General features: G+C 35.5%; 1 protein-coding gene across 3 annotated transcripts; it reads right to left on the reverse strand.

Moving 5' to 3' along the window:
• Nucleotides 1-175: 175 nt before the first annotated feature.
• On the reverse strand, nucleotides 176-15,553 carry LOC109076920 (transcription factor EC-like). Of its 3 annotated transcripts, none has more exons than XM_042721685.1 (9): nucleotides 13,932-14,357; nucleotides 12,128-13,295; nucleotides 11,086-11,331; nucleotides 10,654-10,755; nucleotides 7,797-7,914; nucleotides 5,871-5,927; nucleotides 5,039-5,114; nucleotides 4,119-4,266; nucleotides 176-1,117 (listed from the first exon to the last, which is right to left on the reverse strand). In XM_042721685.1, exons 2-9 carry the CDS (start codon nucleotides 12,185-12,187, stop codon nucleotides 662-664), a joined length of 1,263 nt encoding a protein of 420 aa, XP_042577619.1. In that variant the 5' UTR covers nucleotides 12,188-13,295; nucleotides 13,932-14,357; the 3' UTR covers nucleotides 176-661. The 3 variants fall into 3 exon arrangements, with proteins under 3 accessions (XP_042577619.1, XP_042577621.1, XP_042577620.1); XM_042721687.1 differs by having other exon boundaries at nucleotides 7,869-7,914; nucleotides 13,932-14,347; XM_042721686.1 differs by lacking the exons at nucleotides 12,128-13,295; nucleotides 13,932-14,357 and adding an exon at nucleotides 15,364-15,553.
• Nucleotides 15,554-15,959: the final 406 nt, after the last annotated feature.

A 15,959-nucleotide genomic window follows, 5' to 3' on the forward strand; every position in this document is an offset into this window, starting at 1 on the left:
TAAACTATAATCAGATGACACGAGGCATGTAGTAGATTCTGTGCGATAGTTATTTTAGCTGATGATTATTATTTTAAGGCCTTAGAGATTTGTGTATCAAATATGATACAGCAGGCTTTACATGGTTAGGAGCTTGACAGAAACTTTGGATATGAATGAAATGTGAGACAATATGTTCAGTTTATGAAAAAGGGGTTTATTGTGTTTTCCCACACCCCTAGAGTTATATATAAAAAGTAACACGTTAGGTTAAGAAATGTTTTTTTAAGAATACAGGGATTAAAACATAAATACATGAACAGTATGTTTTTGGAAAAATACAGTATGTATGAAACATAGAAAGATGCATTAGGGTTTTTTTGCATAGCATAATAACGACTGCATTGCTTCTGGTCTCATCTCTTCTGCTCTGAATAAGGCACAGAAACATCTCTCTCTAAAGTGGTCCATGGCATTATGTTTCAGAAATATACATTTTGTGATCCAGTGATCATAGGTAACCAGTGTTATTGCTGTATAGACAGTCTTTTAGGTCAATGTCAGTGGATCAATCAGTCAGTCTCCCTTTTTTGATGTGTCTGACTCAACATTGGAGTAAGATTCTCGTCGTCTTGGAAACGGGAGGTCAGTTACACAGTGTTACAGGTCAGCATCTGGACGGTCAGAGCTCGTCTGCTTCCTCTGAGCTGAAGCTGCTCCTGCAGCTGCTCCCTTTGGACGCGGCGGGCGATCCGGCAGAGAGGAGCGGGTCAGTCCCGAAGGGCGAGAGAGGGTCGTCCATCAGGATCTCGTTTAGCCGGTGCTCTTCTTTCAAGGTGCTGCAGAAGAAGTCGGTGAAGTGGGAGAGAGGATCGGAGTAGGTGTTGGAGCCGTTGGTCTGTTCTCCGGCGTTCCCCGCAACCATGGCCGCTGGTAAGGGTGTCCGCTGGGTGTATTCCGGGTTGCTCATGTCCTCCTGAGGGTAGATGGGTGGCTGGCCTCCCTGGGTGCTCGGAGGGGCTGCTGTGACCGGCTGCTGCTGCTGTTGTTGCTTTAGGAGATGGGATGAAAGTTCAGCAGCTCCCATAGAAGCAGCCATACTGGGCAAACCGTGAGCACGAGCCTGGATTTCCAATTCCTGTCAATGATAACACACAGGCAAGTGAGTTAAAGATGAACTGACCAAAAATAATAATAATAATAAAGAACACTCTAATTTGGTCTCTTCCCTTCTTCTTTTTTGCTCTAGGCCATCATCTGCCCCATAAACACATGAAGGGATGCATTCAACTTCAAAAACTCATTCATCACGATGCTATATTCTGAGGTAATGTCCAGTCAGCAGGGTTTCCCATTTAAAAAGGGCAGCTAATCAGTGTGTGACGGATAATTACTAAATTACCCAGACCTTTGGCCTTTAAGTTGCCACCATTGTTTGGCAGAAGCATTCTTAAAAGCTCAACATTTCATTGTCATATTTATTGATTTTAGTCAAATACAGTAAAAAAAAAAAAAAAAAGAAAACTTCACATATTTTCTACATTTGTAATATCTGACATCTGGGCCTTGAGCTCAAACCATCACAAGGGTTTTTAGTGAAAATATTAAATTAAATAAATATTAAATAGGCCAAAATTTTTGTAAATTTTACTTTGATTAAACATTTCAATTGTTCTTAATATCTAAATCAGGGGTGCCCAACCCTGCTCCTGGCGATCGACTGTCCTGCAAAGTTCAGCTCCAACCCTAATCAAACACACCTGAAGCAACTAATTAAGGTCTTCAGGCTCACTTAAAAATTAAAGGCAGGTGAGTTTGATTAGGGTTGAAGCTAAACAATGCAGGAGAGTCGATCGCCAGGAGCAGGGTTGGGCACCCCTGATCTAAATAATGTAAAAAAAAAATATATATAATATTTTATACATTTATAAATATCTGATTAGTGTCATATGTATAGAATGCATTTGGGCAGGTTAATTTGCCTTATTAAAAAAATATATTATATTAATATTCTGGATTTTTCAATAATATCAGGCATCACTGTTTGGTGTTATTTTTATATTTTATTACTAATTTATTTTATATTTTAAAATATACCTTTAATTATCTGGTATTATTTTTGTCTTTATTCATATCATTTGTTTTAAATATAATGAAGATGTGCATGTTTTGACTCGTCTTTGCTATCATTGATGAAATCAAAAAATAAGAATAATAATGAAACAACACTTTTGTCACTTACATTGTTGATGAGATGAACACTGATTACTAACCTAGTGCTCTTGCAAGTGTCTACACTAACAGCTATGGCTTCATATTTTTCTCTCTTCATTACTCCCACACATTATCTGTAGCGGAGACAGTTTAAATGAGCTATTGCATTGCCTCTTAACGTGGGTATCTTCAGACACTCAATTGAGGCATTATTAGCATTAGCTTTTGGATGGGGAGCCTCAGGGTAATTACTATGAGGGCTAATTGCGATGTCTTCACATGTGTGAAGAAGACTCGCACCCGGTCTGCGAATATGTCAATACTGTGGAAATGTAATGCATAAATTCAGACGAGAAGCCCGGCTCTTCAAAGTTATTAGCCCTCATAATCTAATTCTAGGGCCATTCCGCTCCTGACGAAGCTGTAGCTGCTATTTATTAATCAGGTAATTACCTCAGCTCGCCATGTTTCAAGGCGGAGCCGGATAGGCTGTTACAAACATCAGCAGAAGCAGGCCAGGCCGCTCAGCTGTCAGACACATGGAGAGCTGTTTTTGTACCTTTGTTTTCAATATAACCTGGTTTAGATGTAGATCAAGTGACCACTTAAACCAACTAGTTACAATTATAAAACATATTTGAGGCCTGGTGTGAGCTGCTATTGTACTGATACTACTATAGAGCGACAGTCATTTTAAAACTAGGGCTGTCAAATGATTAATCACGATTAATCACATCCAAAATAAAAGTTTTGTTTACATAATATATGTATGTGTACAGGGTATAGTTATTATGTATATATAAATACACACACCATAAATTATATATTTAGAAAATATTAACATGTATATACATTTATATGTTTATATTCTTATATTTTATATTATATATACATATATTAATATATAAAAGCATAACATATTCTTCTCTTAAATATATAACATGCATGTGTGTGTATTTTATATATACATAATAAATATACACAGTATACACACATATATTATGTAAACAAAACTTTTATTTTGGATGTGATTAATCGTGATTAATCATTTGACAGCCCTATTTAAAACGGCTTTTTCAAGCGAGAGTATGAAAACATAACACTATATTTACCATGTACAAACATTTTGAAGAGCAAGTTTAGGGAATAATTAAATATGGCCTCCTAAATGTTTTTATTTAATGGTGGAAAGCCATTCATTGTTGAGAATCACTTTTTTTTGTAATTAAATGATTTACTGGTCAAATAAACAGCTCACCAATTCATTTTTTATTCATTTTAGTCAGCTTTACCTGGACTGAAATGGCATCTAAGTTTAGTTTGTGAAAATAACATTTACTTCTTAAGAAAGAAAAGAAAGATGTTTTATAAATGTATAACATCTGAACTTTTGGCCTTAAGCTGATCAACCCTATCAGCCATATTTTTAAATTTGCATATATTAAATTTTAAATTTGCCAACATTTTCTTCATATTGATTCATTTTATTCTAATTAAAATGGAAAGTAATTCTAACTTATTCACTTCGTTAAATAAATGACTCACCAATTTATTTTTGTCTTTCTTTTTTGCAGGGAAATATTTAGTTAAATGCTGCTATATCTGCCACTGTTTTTATCTTTTTTAGGAGTGTTTATTATAAAATTATGGTTAATTTAATTCTGTCAGCCCATTTTAGATGTTCTTGTTTCAGATAAATGCTGCATTCAGTTTTCGTCTGCTAGTTTATAAAGATGGTATAGTCTTTAAAAGCTTCAGAGTAGTTGTTCTACTTTTTTGAAATGTAAGCTAGTCTTTTTTTCAGCATTTCGTTCCTCTGTTTTGTGTTACATCCCCATCGCTCACTCCTACAACCATCTTTTTCTGCCGTCTCTCATGTCTACATCTCATTCTCACTCGTTCTCTTGTTCTTTTTGTCTCTTTACCTGGATTCGTAGCAGGAGTCTTCTGTTGGCCTGTTCTAGTTTCTTCTGTCGGCTCTCGAGATCACGGGCGTGCTGCTGCTCTTTCTGCAGCCACTTAATGTATTCCACCGAGGCCTTGAGGATCGTCCCTTTGTTCCAGCGCATATCACTGCCAGAGAAACGTAAAAGATAACCTTTCTCAACACCGCCTTTGCATCAGCAGAACTTTCATACACAGAGAAAAGCCTCACAAGGGTCTCCTTTTTTCCTAGGACTTAGAAACTGTGATTTACATGGCCAATTATTCATTCTCGGACATTACCTTGGCTTTGAATGAGGAATTTTAATGGAATAGTTAAGTACGTCTGCAGAAAGACCATTCTATGGCCCCTTGTACGGTAAAATTAATCCCCGAGCAAAAATAGGTGTCGGAAGAGGTAGAAAAAAATTGGAGTTCGGAAGCCGAAGTAAAGTGCAGTCATTCCCGATACCATTACTTTTTAAAAGGAGGAAAGTGTCGTGAAATTGTCTCTTTCTTTGGAATAAGATGTTGGCCTGATCGCAGCTAATAATCTCCTTTATCTTGTGTTAATGGCAAGGTGACAGCACTAGCCTTCCATTTAAATTCCATAAAAAGTTCAATTATGCCGGGGCAATGGACTCGCAGTCTGCACTGTACTTCATCTCTGGGTTCAGCTGTGCTTAAACTTTAGTTCAAATGCTCTATACTTTGCCTTGAACCTCATTTTCATCATTCAGATGTTCGCTCTGTAAGTCTTTCCTTGAGAAATGAACACTGTACTGTCATTTTCTCTCTACTTCAGTGTCATTTTGCCCTGTCTTCATGAGTCTATCTCAGACTCGATTGTTTTTTTCTTTTGTCAGACTTTTAGAGTTCAGCTCGACTGTTATTGAGTGAATCCAGGAACATTTTGACTTACGGGTCGTTTGACTTTGGTATCAGCGTTCCGAGCTCCTTGATCCTGTAGTTGATGTTGTATCGCCGTCGTCTTTCAACTGCCAATTGTGAGAACAAAGTATGTCATACACCACATGCCTAATATTAATATTAAATATAAATGATGAATAAATAATGCATACTTTATTAAATCATGAACGGTGTTTATTAAATATAAATCAATTAAATGTATAACCCTCATATTTTGTTGAGAATGACTTGACTGTCTTAAATAAATAAAAAAATTAAATCATTCTTCTCAGAATATTGTAGAATATTTTCTCTGACCTAGTCAGAATCCATTTGACAAATTTAATGGAATATTTATTGTATCACAATGCAACCAAGCATTTTTCAGGGACTGAAAAGCAGCTTTGCTTCCTTTTGGAGTCAATTTGATCCCCATTAAAGCACACAATAAAATAATCAAAACAGACAGAAATTTAGGAAAAGTATCAACCTTGTTCTTAAAGGGACAATTCACCCAAAAACTAAAATTCTATTGTCATTATCTAAATAGAAGATATTTTGAAAAATGTTGGTAATCAAACAGTTGACTATAGCCATTGACTTCCATAGTATGCAAACAAAATATTATGGAAGTGAATGGCTACCGTCAGCTGTTTGGTTACTAATTACCTTCATAATATCTTATTTTGTGTTCAGCATAAGAAAGAAACTCATACATGTTTGGAACGACATGAGGGTGAGTAAATGAAAGCATCATTTTCATTTCTGGGTGAACAAGCCCTAATTTGAATTATATTGGAATCATTTACAGGGCAATTTTTTTTTAAAGTGTATAGACTCCTTACTTAGATTGTGGTTGTCTTTTTTCTGTCTTTCTTTGGCCATGACTCTGGTGTCATGTTCTGTAAGAGAAGAAATATGGGAAGGTTATTGCAGAAACTCATAAGTTTATATCCAAAGGTAAGTTGAACACCACGCTGATGTAAAGTGTGTCTTTAAAGAAAGCCGTCAGATTAGTAATGTCCTTAGTTTTGGCAGCTTCCTCACGATTCGTGACCCCTGCCTAACACACACAAAACAACACTAACCTCTGTTAAACCCATCACATGCAGCCACGCATCAATACAAGCCCTCTTTTTGTGTGTGAATAAGCTGTTTTCATTCACCCCAGACTCGTCAACACCAGATCTCTGTCTTAATGTAGAAAAGCTGTGTATCTTCTTTTAATCCTTCCTGACCTTACCGTTAACCAATCTGCTGACATCCCGGAGCGGGTGAGAGGAGGAAGGCCAAATGCTTCTGCATTCATATTCACATTCTTCCAAATTATATAATTGGGAGCAATGATTGGATTTCTCAATTCATTTCTGGTGATTCAATAAGGTCATTTGAGCCGCGTGTAACCAAACAAGAGCGTCGTGCAGCACGCTTCTGTTAAAAAGACAGTAATGCACTTATTTTCCTGCCGGAGTGAAGAGTTCTCCAGGCATCCTTTCTATTTCCTGAATCAATTAGCTTTACTTGATGCATGACATTCATAAGAAAAAAAGGCACCCACAAAGGAGACATTGTGCCGTGTCTATCATGCTAAGAATACATGCTCCCATATTCCGCTCATTGAAGCATTGATAATGAAGAATGAGAGCAACACAATGGTGAGCTAAACACAGAGCGCGCTGACTCTTAAAATAAGACAGCTGGACAATAACATGAAACATACAGGCTTGTGTTTGGCTTTTGGAATAACACACATGGAATGAGCCTGTCTGGGTTTGCTTTACTAGATCTATTTACAGTATGCTCTTGATTTGTTTTGTTTTTTTGCCCTGAATTTCCAGAATGAAAGACTATATTGTGTTGTCTACATAAATGTTTAAAAGGCATTACATTTGTGTAAATTACATTTACATGAATGCATTTGGCATAATTTTTATGTATTGTTTTTAGCATATTTTTTAAACTCATATTTTCATATTGACTTTAATTATATATCATCAAATATACTATACTATGTTTATATAGTGTACTATGTTTAAAGCATAACCAAGAAACATATTTAGAAGTAGTAGTATTGCAATATCTTTTATATTTATTATGAAAACATTTATCATTGTATAATATTATAACATACAATAATGTGAAATAATAATTTGAAATAAAATAGAAAAATAACACATTATGCCAAATGCATAAATGTAAATACACTACAATTTTGAGACCGCTAATTCATCTGGTAAAATAAGTACTAAAATGCTATTTATAATTTTTATGATACAGTTATACAATAATGCAATACAATATAGTTTTTATAATACTTTTAAAAATGTTATGAAATATGTAATTATATAATATAGACTTTCTTTATCTAGGTTTCCTTTTCCAACAATTTAATTTTAAATTGATTGTGAGGTCTGCATTTTTATAAGTACATATTATATAATATAGATAAAATATAATAAAAATAAGTAAAATATGGTAAGTAAAGTAGCAGAGACAATGTGATAAGTTTAAATCCCAATAACTACATTATACATATTTTATTTTATTTTTGTGGACTTAATCTTATGACCTTGTCAATGCTATCACAAGATGAGCAACAGAAAATGAACCGTCTCAAAACTGCAGTGACATCTTTGTGGTTTAGATAACCTTAATTGATTTCTCTTTAATGTGAAAGTAAACTGCTCTTGTAAATGTTTCTTTCTGAAATGCCTTTGCTAACAGCACAGGTCCTGTTCGGACAGGCGTCTGTGCCCTTCTGTGCTCCGTACCTGTGACTTCCATTTTAACTGAGAGCTTTGTGGGCAATGAGGGTGTCAGTCCACCGTGAGGGGCAGTCATACCTTGGTCACCGCCGTACACCTCCAGCATGCTGTTGTTCAGGGACACTTCAGAGAAAAGACACAGAAAGTAAGTCTAGATTTACACACAGCCATTAAATCTTCACCTTGTGTCCTTCTTCTGCATGTACGTGATCTTTTATCCAGTCTGTTTTGCTCCATGTGTAATACATTTGGTGTTTTGTTACATGCATGATTTTTGACGCAGACTTTCTGTATATTAAGAGTAAGAACCTAAAACACCAGACATTATCTGTTCAACAGGCTTAGACTTATTATACACTGATTTCGAGGAATAAAACGTGTTGATTACAGCTGGGAGTGCTTAATTTTTCCAAATGAACTCATAATAAAATGTAAAACTTAACATAAGGTTTATGAATGATGGGCTTTTAAATCCTGGATATATGCAGAGCATATGTGCACCTAGTAATTAAATATTATTCAAAGTTGTAAATAAAACAGAGATTATTGGAGTACATTTAACTAGAAATGACTATTTCAGCTTTTCTACTTCAAATTTTCACATATAAGTCAATGTTGTTTCTTTGCAGTTGACATTTACTGGTAATTTCGGAGTAAAATAAAAAGTTGTTTTAAATTAGCAGAGAAAATAAGCAAAAAGATGCAGCACTTCAAGAGACAAAAGAGGGCGCTGTGGAGCAAGTGATTTTTAATTTTTTTTTGCAAAACAAGTGTTATTTTAGTAGAACTGAGATATTATTATAGTTTGTATTACTATTTTGAATTAATTTTGATTTTCTATTTTGATTTTAATTTTAGTAAAAGTTTTAGTAATTTTGTTGTGGTTTTGTAGTATTTATTTATTTTTAATATAGTTATAGTTTAATATAGTTTAATATAGTTTAATATAGTTTTATGCTTGTCAGTTATTTTAGTAAAAGTATCCATTTTTTTGCATATATATTAAGCTAAAGTTTATTATTTTTATATTATTATTACTACTGTTATTAATTATTTACTATAATAATATATATTGTAAGTACTATTATTAATTATTATTATTATTATTATTAACTATAATAAGCCTGAATTGAGTTTCTTTTTTTTTTCTTTCCTGACTACCAATCCCACAAAAGCCAGAGCTGTGGAAAGCCAATTTCTGTCAACATTATAGATGAAAAAGCGAAGTGTACAGGATTAAAAAGGAGGTCAGAGCATTACAGGAAGACAGAGGCGGCAGGCGCTATAGTGTTTCCTCTGCTCATACACGCTCTCCATTATCTCAGTGGAGGAAAGAGCTCGCTTATCAACATGAAAGATTGCCACGGCCCCTTGACTGTTCGCATCGTAATCGCTTCAATCCATTCCCATCATGTTAGCAGATATGTTGACACGGGGAAGCGGCTTGATGCGTCGTGCTGTATGACTAATTAGAACGAATTGATCCGTTTAAGCATGCTATCATTTCTGAACAAGTCCACTGGGAGAGAAGATATTAGCTCAATCCAATGCTTGACTGCTTACTTAGATACAAAACTCTCGCTCGCTCTCTCTCTCTCTCTCTCTCTCTCTCTCTCTCTCTCTCTCTCTCTATCTCTCTATCTGCCTTATCCATTCCCGTCATGCTCTTTATTTTGTTCAATAGTATCACATACCTCTCTAGTGAGTTCAGGTGTTGCTGTAATCACGACTCAAGAGATGCTTTGTCCCTCCACAGACGTCAGTATGACCTTAACAATTTCATGCTGGTCTCACACATACTTGGGCCACTTGTGTGATCACTCATTAGCATAGTCGGGCTCGTCTAAGACATACCTCTCTGCATGCCGACATCATTACCAGACTTATCAGTATTGTTCCACTGTTTAAAGCCTGAGATTTAAGTCTGTTCCCCTTTGACTCTCAGCTGGACTCAGTGTGACCTCACGAAAGACAAACCCCTTTTCACAAAGACCAGCACGTGTTTGTGTTATTAATGTGTTTAATTCGTTATATATGAATGTAGCTTACATTTTGGATTCAGACATGTTTTATTCATCTAAATATGTGTTTATTTATGTACTGAAATGTACTTGATTTTGACATTTTCATTTCATGTTAACACTTTACTGAAGTTTTATATGATGCATTAAAAATCTATTTTTTCTTGTTTTATTTTAGTTTTTATAGTTATACTTTTTCAAACACTTTATAAATGTTTTATAAATAATATAAAATTACATAATGATATAACCTAGTATATAATATAATTATTGATATTGATATTATTCTACAAATATTCCAAAAATTATACTTGTAACTCCTAATGATTTCAAAGTACATATTTCAGTGGTCATCAAGACTAAAATTATTTTAGTGATAAAATATTAATTATTTATTTGTAATGATATAGAACTTAATATTCTAGAATTTATATTTGAGAATGATAGAATTTAATACTTTGAGTCTACTTTGTGTTAACAACTTATTACTATATATATGTATATATAGTTTTGTCAAGTATATTTTGACTTTTAGTACTGTAAAATTTGTATATTTTTATATTAATAATCTAGAATTATTCTAGATATATTAGATTCAGATATCTTATTCTAGAATATTGTACAACTTCATGTTCTACTTTGAGTTAATAACTTATTACTATGTTTTGTAGGATTTTATATATATATATATTTTGACTTTAGTTCAGTAACATTTTGACATTGATTAACAGAAATTAACTATAATTTCCTCCATACTTTTTACACCCCATGCACATCTCATTATTAAAAACATGCGACGTAACAGTTAACACAGTGAAGAGATTAACTTGACTTATACTTACATTATTTTGCATTATGATGCCTGGCTCCATACAATCCAAACCCCCATCTTTGAACCCGGTTTCAAGGCTAATAAGATCATCAATAACTTCATCCATTGGAAACTAAAAGGAAACACTGATTATAGCGCACTCTTTGTCCTCCGTCATCAGTGGTTGAATTTGTCAATCTGAGATGTTTGTTTGCTTGTTTTGAGTTTCATTTTCACTATCATCAGAAATGTGTCAATGCAGAGTAAAAGTGTGAATAAAACTGGGCCACTAATCCAATAACAGACGATTCATCATCTCTGTGATGAAGAAGCACCTCTTATCAGAGCAGCTGTCCCATCCTTTCATTGTCAACGTGATCAGAGCTGAATGTTTGAAGTTATTGATGAGTAAACACACACACAGACTGTGACACGGGTAGATGAGATCACAGGAAGTACTCACCTCACTGTCGTGATTGTTGGCCAGCGTGAGCAGGGTGACGGGGCTTCCTGGCATGCTGCTGTCGCTCACAGGCGGCATGTGTCCATTGCGCATGATGTGCTCCGTTCCCAGGGCCTGGCCCGGGTGAGGATGGGCGACAGGGTGGGCCTGGCTAGCAAGCTTGCTGCCCAAAGTTAGGTACTGCTTGGCCTGCTGGGCCTGAGTCTGGTGGAGGTGGTACTTGGAGTTCTCCAGGTGATTCTGAACCAAAAAGAAGAGAAAAATGGCATTTTTAGGTCTTATTTGTCTATAAATTATGTCTTTATGCGCATGTGTCTTTCATATCACTTTTTTCCCTCTACATCTGTGCAACCAAAACCAAAAGAAAAAGGCAGTATTTTACAAAAAAATTACCTGCTTAAAACATTCTTAACCCATGACTTAAATGGATAGATCACCTAAAAAAATCAAAATTCAAAAAAGAATGTTGGTAACCAACCAGCTGACGGTAGCCAATGACTTCCATATTATTTTCCCCCCATACTATGGAAGTCAATGTGTACCGTCAACTGTTTGGTTAAAAACATTCTTAAAAACATCTTCTTTCATGTTCAACAGTTGAAAGAAACTCATACAGGTTCAGAACAACTTAAAGGTGAGTAATGATGAAAGAATTTTCATTTTGGGGGAAATTTTCCCACTAAAATCTAACATTAGCCAAAAAATATGCAATATGCAGGACAGTTGACCCAAAAATCATCATTTGCTCACCCACATGTTGTCCTGTATGACTGTGGAACACAAAAGAAGATATTCTTTTTTTGGTCTATTCAGTGAAAGTCAGTGGGAACCAATATTGTTTTTGGACCCCACTGAGTTCCATTATATGAACCGAAAATCTTTAAAATGTCTTCTTTTGTGTCCTGCACAAGAACGGAAATCCTACAGGTTTGGCATGACATAAGAGTGAGTAAATAATGACAGCATGTGAACTACCCTTTAACCAAGCTCCAAAACAGCCCTCGTCTTGCGCAAGTCAAAGCAGAACATAGCAAGTCCTTACATTGGAAACTCGAGCTCCGTCTCTCATCTTGTAGAAACTACAGTCAGTTAAATGTGGCATTCTCAATCCCTATACGTCCACTAAAGTAGGATCCCAAGCTGTGGAGAGGAAGCCGAGTGACTGTCCCCTCTTGTCCCTGTCCGGTCTTTATAAGCAAGCAGGAGGATCTCAGTGACCTAATTAGCACTAAGGCCAGGCCTTTCCTTTTTATTGCAGGTCGTAGTAATCACCTCAAGCAGAGAGATTACTGATCTGACAGGTTTGATCACCACAGTGCCGAGGTCTTTTGCCTATATCGCTAATTTAATGGGACCGCCCAGTTCTGTTTGCGTGAAGCGGCCAATCCCAGACTTCCCCCTTCTGCCACTTCTGCTTCAGGAGGTCCGAGACAATCACTGCTTGTTCTATGCGGTTACCAAATGACCCAGGGGCCCGTCTCTGGATCAGTCTCACTAGACAACATTGTCTTGCATCTGTTCTCAAAAACTAACTGTCGTGAACCCGGTCGCTCCTCTAATTTTAGTCTATAAGATAAATAATAAGCTAAATATAGGAGGGAATCATTCATTCTGGGTGATGGAGGCGACCTCTAGTAGTCATTATTATGTTGTCTACGCTCACAAAAGCACAACTGTTGAGTTACTTTTATGGCGCTCTGAGTATTTTCGGAAAAATCCAAAAATGAACTTTTACTGACCGCTGACCAAAAGTTATGTTTAATTTGATCAAAATGGCTGTTTGCGCTAACAAAATAGGTGTTTATTTCTCACACTCGTTGAATTAGAAACATTTATTAGATGGCAGACTGTATCGCCCTTCAATGGAAATCTTAAATGGAAAATATTATCCCATACGCACTGAAATGGTTATTTAAGCCCTTGAAGGATGAATCCGAAGACCAAATCGGATCTTCTATGCCCTTCTGACTGCGCATTCAACAGTTCAGCCGAGGTCTGTCTCTGTTTATCAGCCATTGCAAAGCTCTTTTCATTACGCACACTGGATTTGGCTTCAAAAAAGACCTAAGAGTGTAACTTCTCTCTTATCCCAGGCGAAGGTGAAAGAAGCCATTGTGTGTCTGAGGGCTCATCTCTGCAGTGTGGAAGGGAAGGGTTATCCTGGTTGTGTCAGAGGGCCACGTCCTTGACTCGCATCTCCCCTGTCTGTTCTGAATGCAGGATATATGACTATGATTTAATTATAGCCTGTAATGTGATTTAAGTGATTTTGATCACAAATGCAGTGTAGACAATGAAAGCACTGTGTGAAGATGCATTAGACACTCTAGAAGGTTCATTTACTAAACATTCAGCCTGCAGATTATGAGCTGATTTTACATTAACAGGTCATTGCTACATTTTTCACTGTAGGCTTTCCAGCACCCCCTAGTGTAAATGAGATTTGCTAGTTTATAAACCTGTTGTTTTCCACTTTTAATAATGTTTATACATAATAATGTTTTTAATAATGTTACTAAAATGTATTCATTCAAATAACTTTAAATGTCTGTGTGTGTGTGTGTGTGTGTGTATAGATAGATAGATAGATAGATAGATAGATAGATAGATAGATAGATAGATAAGCCCATTTAGATAAGAATGGCATATAATAGCAACATATTAAATTAATAATTGTATTATATATTATATTATTCAAAGGCACAAAAAGCGATGATGCAATGACAGTGACAAGCAACCCTATGACCCTATGGAAATACATTAAACTAACAAACAATTTCTTCACCTTGCAGATGGACACACAAATAAATTTTAAATGAATATATTTAAAAAACAAAATCCTTTACCTTAATTTGGATTGTAGGTGTGCATCTTGCTTAGAAAACCTGTAAGTGTGTCTTGAATGGCGAGGTATAATCTATTGTGCTTGTGTTGATGTTGCTTAATTTTGTTTCAGGATTAGTCAAGTTCTGGTTTCACTTCAAAAAAATCTGCGTTTTGAAACACTGGGGAGGGGAATGATTTTTACTGGCTGTACAAATTATGGACAAAACCTTTTCCTGGCCAAAAGGTCAGGTGCAAAAATAAGTTGGAAAGAGAAGTTAAATCATTGCAATATAAACTTTTAAGATATGTTTTTAACTCTGACAGATGGGAGTTCTTCCTGCTGTTCTTTTTTGACTTTTGTTTCTGAAGAAATCAGTTGTGCTATACTGAATATTCCTCCTTAGCATCAATGCTGTTAGACCACAAAAGTTTCTGAGGGGAAGAGAAAGTAAAACACACACACACAAACACACACTCACTCACTCACTAAAAGAGCAGAATCACATTCACATCAAGTATTGTTCCTTTACCTTAAAAAACAGGTTTAAGTTTGTGAATTTATCATTTTATGCTGTCTTCTTGGTATTTTGATGTATGTTATAACAGCAATAAACATATTTGGACAATTTAATCTGACTCAAAAATGCAAACCATCAAAGTATCATTAATTTTAAATATATTGTTCATGTATATGTATGTATGTGTGTGTGTGTATATATATATATATATATATATATATATATATACATTTTAGATTTATTATTAAAATATTACATGCAATATGTTTATATGTTCTAATATTTAATTTTTCTTAATAATAAGTTTAAATATATAGCTCTAGCATCATATTGACATATATGACACTTTTGATTATATTATTTTAAAGACATTTTGTTTAAAAATGTTATTTTTGAGAGTAACTAAATACTTTTTAGCCAGTTCACATTTTGTAGCCACATTTTGTAGCCATTCTATGGCTTTTTAAAACTTGTCCTTTACAAGATAACCTTCTACAAAATATTACAGGTATTTATTAATATGTAAAACATTTTGCTAGAATCATATGTATGCTTGATTATATCTTCTTTGCCCATTTAACAAGGAACCAGCCTAAATAAATATAATAGATAACTACATTTATGCATTAAACAAAAGAAGTGTGCGTTCAAAGTATAGATTTTATCAGTGTGTATTCACTAGGAATTGAACCCATGACCTTGAGTGCCATACTGTACTCTACAAGTTGAGCAACAGGAAGTAATCTCTCTAGAAAAACAATTTCACAGATTCAGAGTAACTAACCTGAACTAACAATTTTTCATTAAACCACAATAAGCAGGTTTCAAAACCATTTCCAAGCTTGTTTTTTCATTAACATTACACTCAAGACACACTAACGGTATTTGAACTTAAACTCTCATCCCAGTTTCTCTCTCTTTTGCAGCTATGTACCGGCAGCAGTTGAATCTCAGTGAAAGAGATGACTTTAACCACACAGCAGTGGCTCATGGTCCAAAAGAAGGCTTTCAGGTATCACGCAAGCAACATGCACAAACAGCCTGCAGTCTTGCCCTTAAACCACAACCCAAAAGGAGATGGAATCACTCAGTCCAGTGTGAATGCAACCCGGCTGGGAAAGCAGAAGGATAACTAAGTGTGTGTGTGTGTGTGTGTGTGTGTGTGTGTGTGTGTGTGTGTGTGTGTGTGTGTGTGTGTGTGTGGCTTTCCTGAGCTGTGTGTGCAGAAACACTGGCCTGGAGAGGAAGGCATTACACATCAGCTTCCTCTGTATAGGATCGTTCCTGCTCTAGTGGTCAGCCAAAGGCCTGACGGAGGCAGAATTTCAGGTGCCAGAGACTCTGAGCATTTTGTTCTTGGTGCTTCCTGTCTGACCATCTTTACAGCCTTACTCAGCACATTCCCCTGAGAGGTTATCTCTTTAGCACACACAATGTACATAAAAATTAATCAAACGAAACACAAGTGTGGACACACTTGCTTGCATGTGCACTCGTAAGTAGTGTAGTGCACACACGTTCACTACACCA

This window comes from Cyprinus carpio, chromosome B4 (genome assembly GCF_018340385.1).
Source record: "Cyprinus carpio isolate SPL01 chromosome B4, ASM1834038v1, whole genome shotgun sequence".
Lineage (NCBI taxonomy): Eukaryota > Metazoa > Chordata > Actinopteri > Cypriniformes > Cyprinidae > Cyprinus > Cyprinus carpio.

Excerpts from the sequence above, each read along its gene's own strand:
- LOC109076920 (XM_042721685.1), bottom strand. The coding sequence starts at position 12,187 with ATGCCACATTTAACTGACTGTAGTTTCTACAAGATGAGAGACGGAGCT. Across the intron at positions 10,756-11,085 it reads CCAACAATCACGACAGTGAG|TTTCCAATGGATGAAGTTAT; the intron begins GTGAGTACTTCC and ends GTTTCCTTTTAG. Across the intron at positions 5,115-5,870 it reads AAAAGACAACCACAATCTAA|TTGAAAGACGACGGCGATAC; the intron begins GTAAGGAGTCTA and ends CACAATTGGCAG.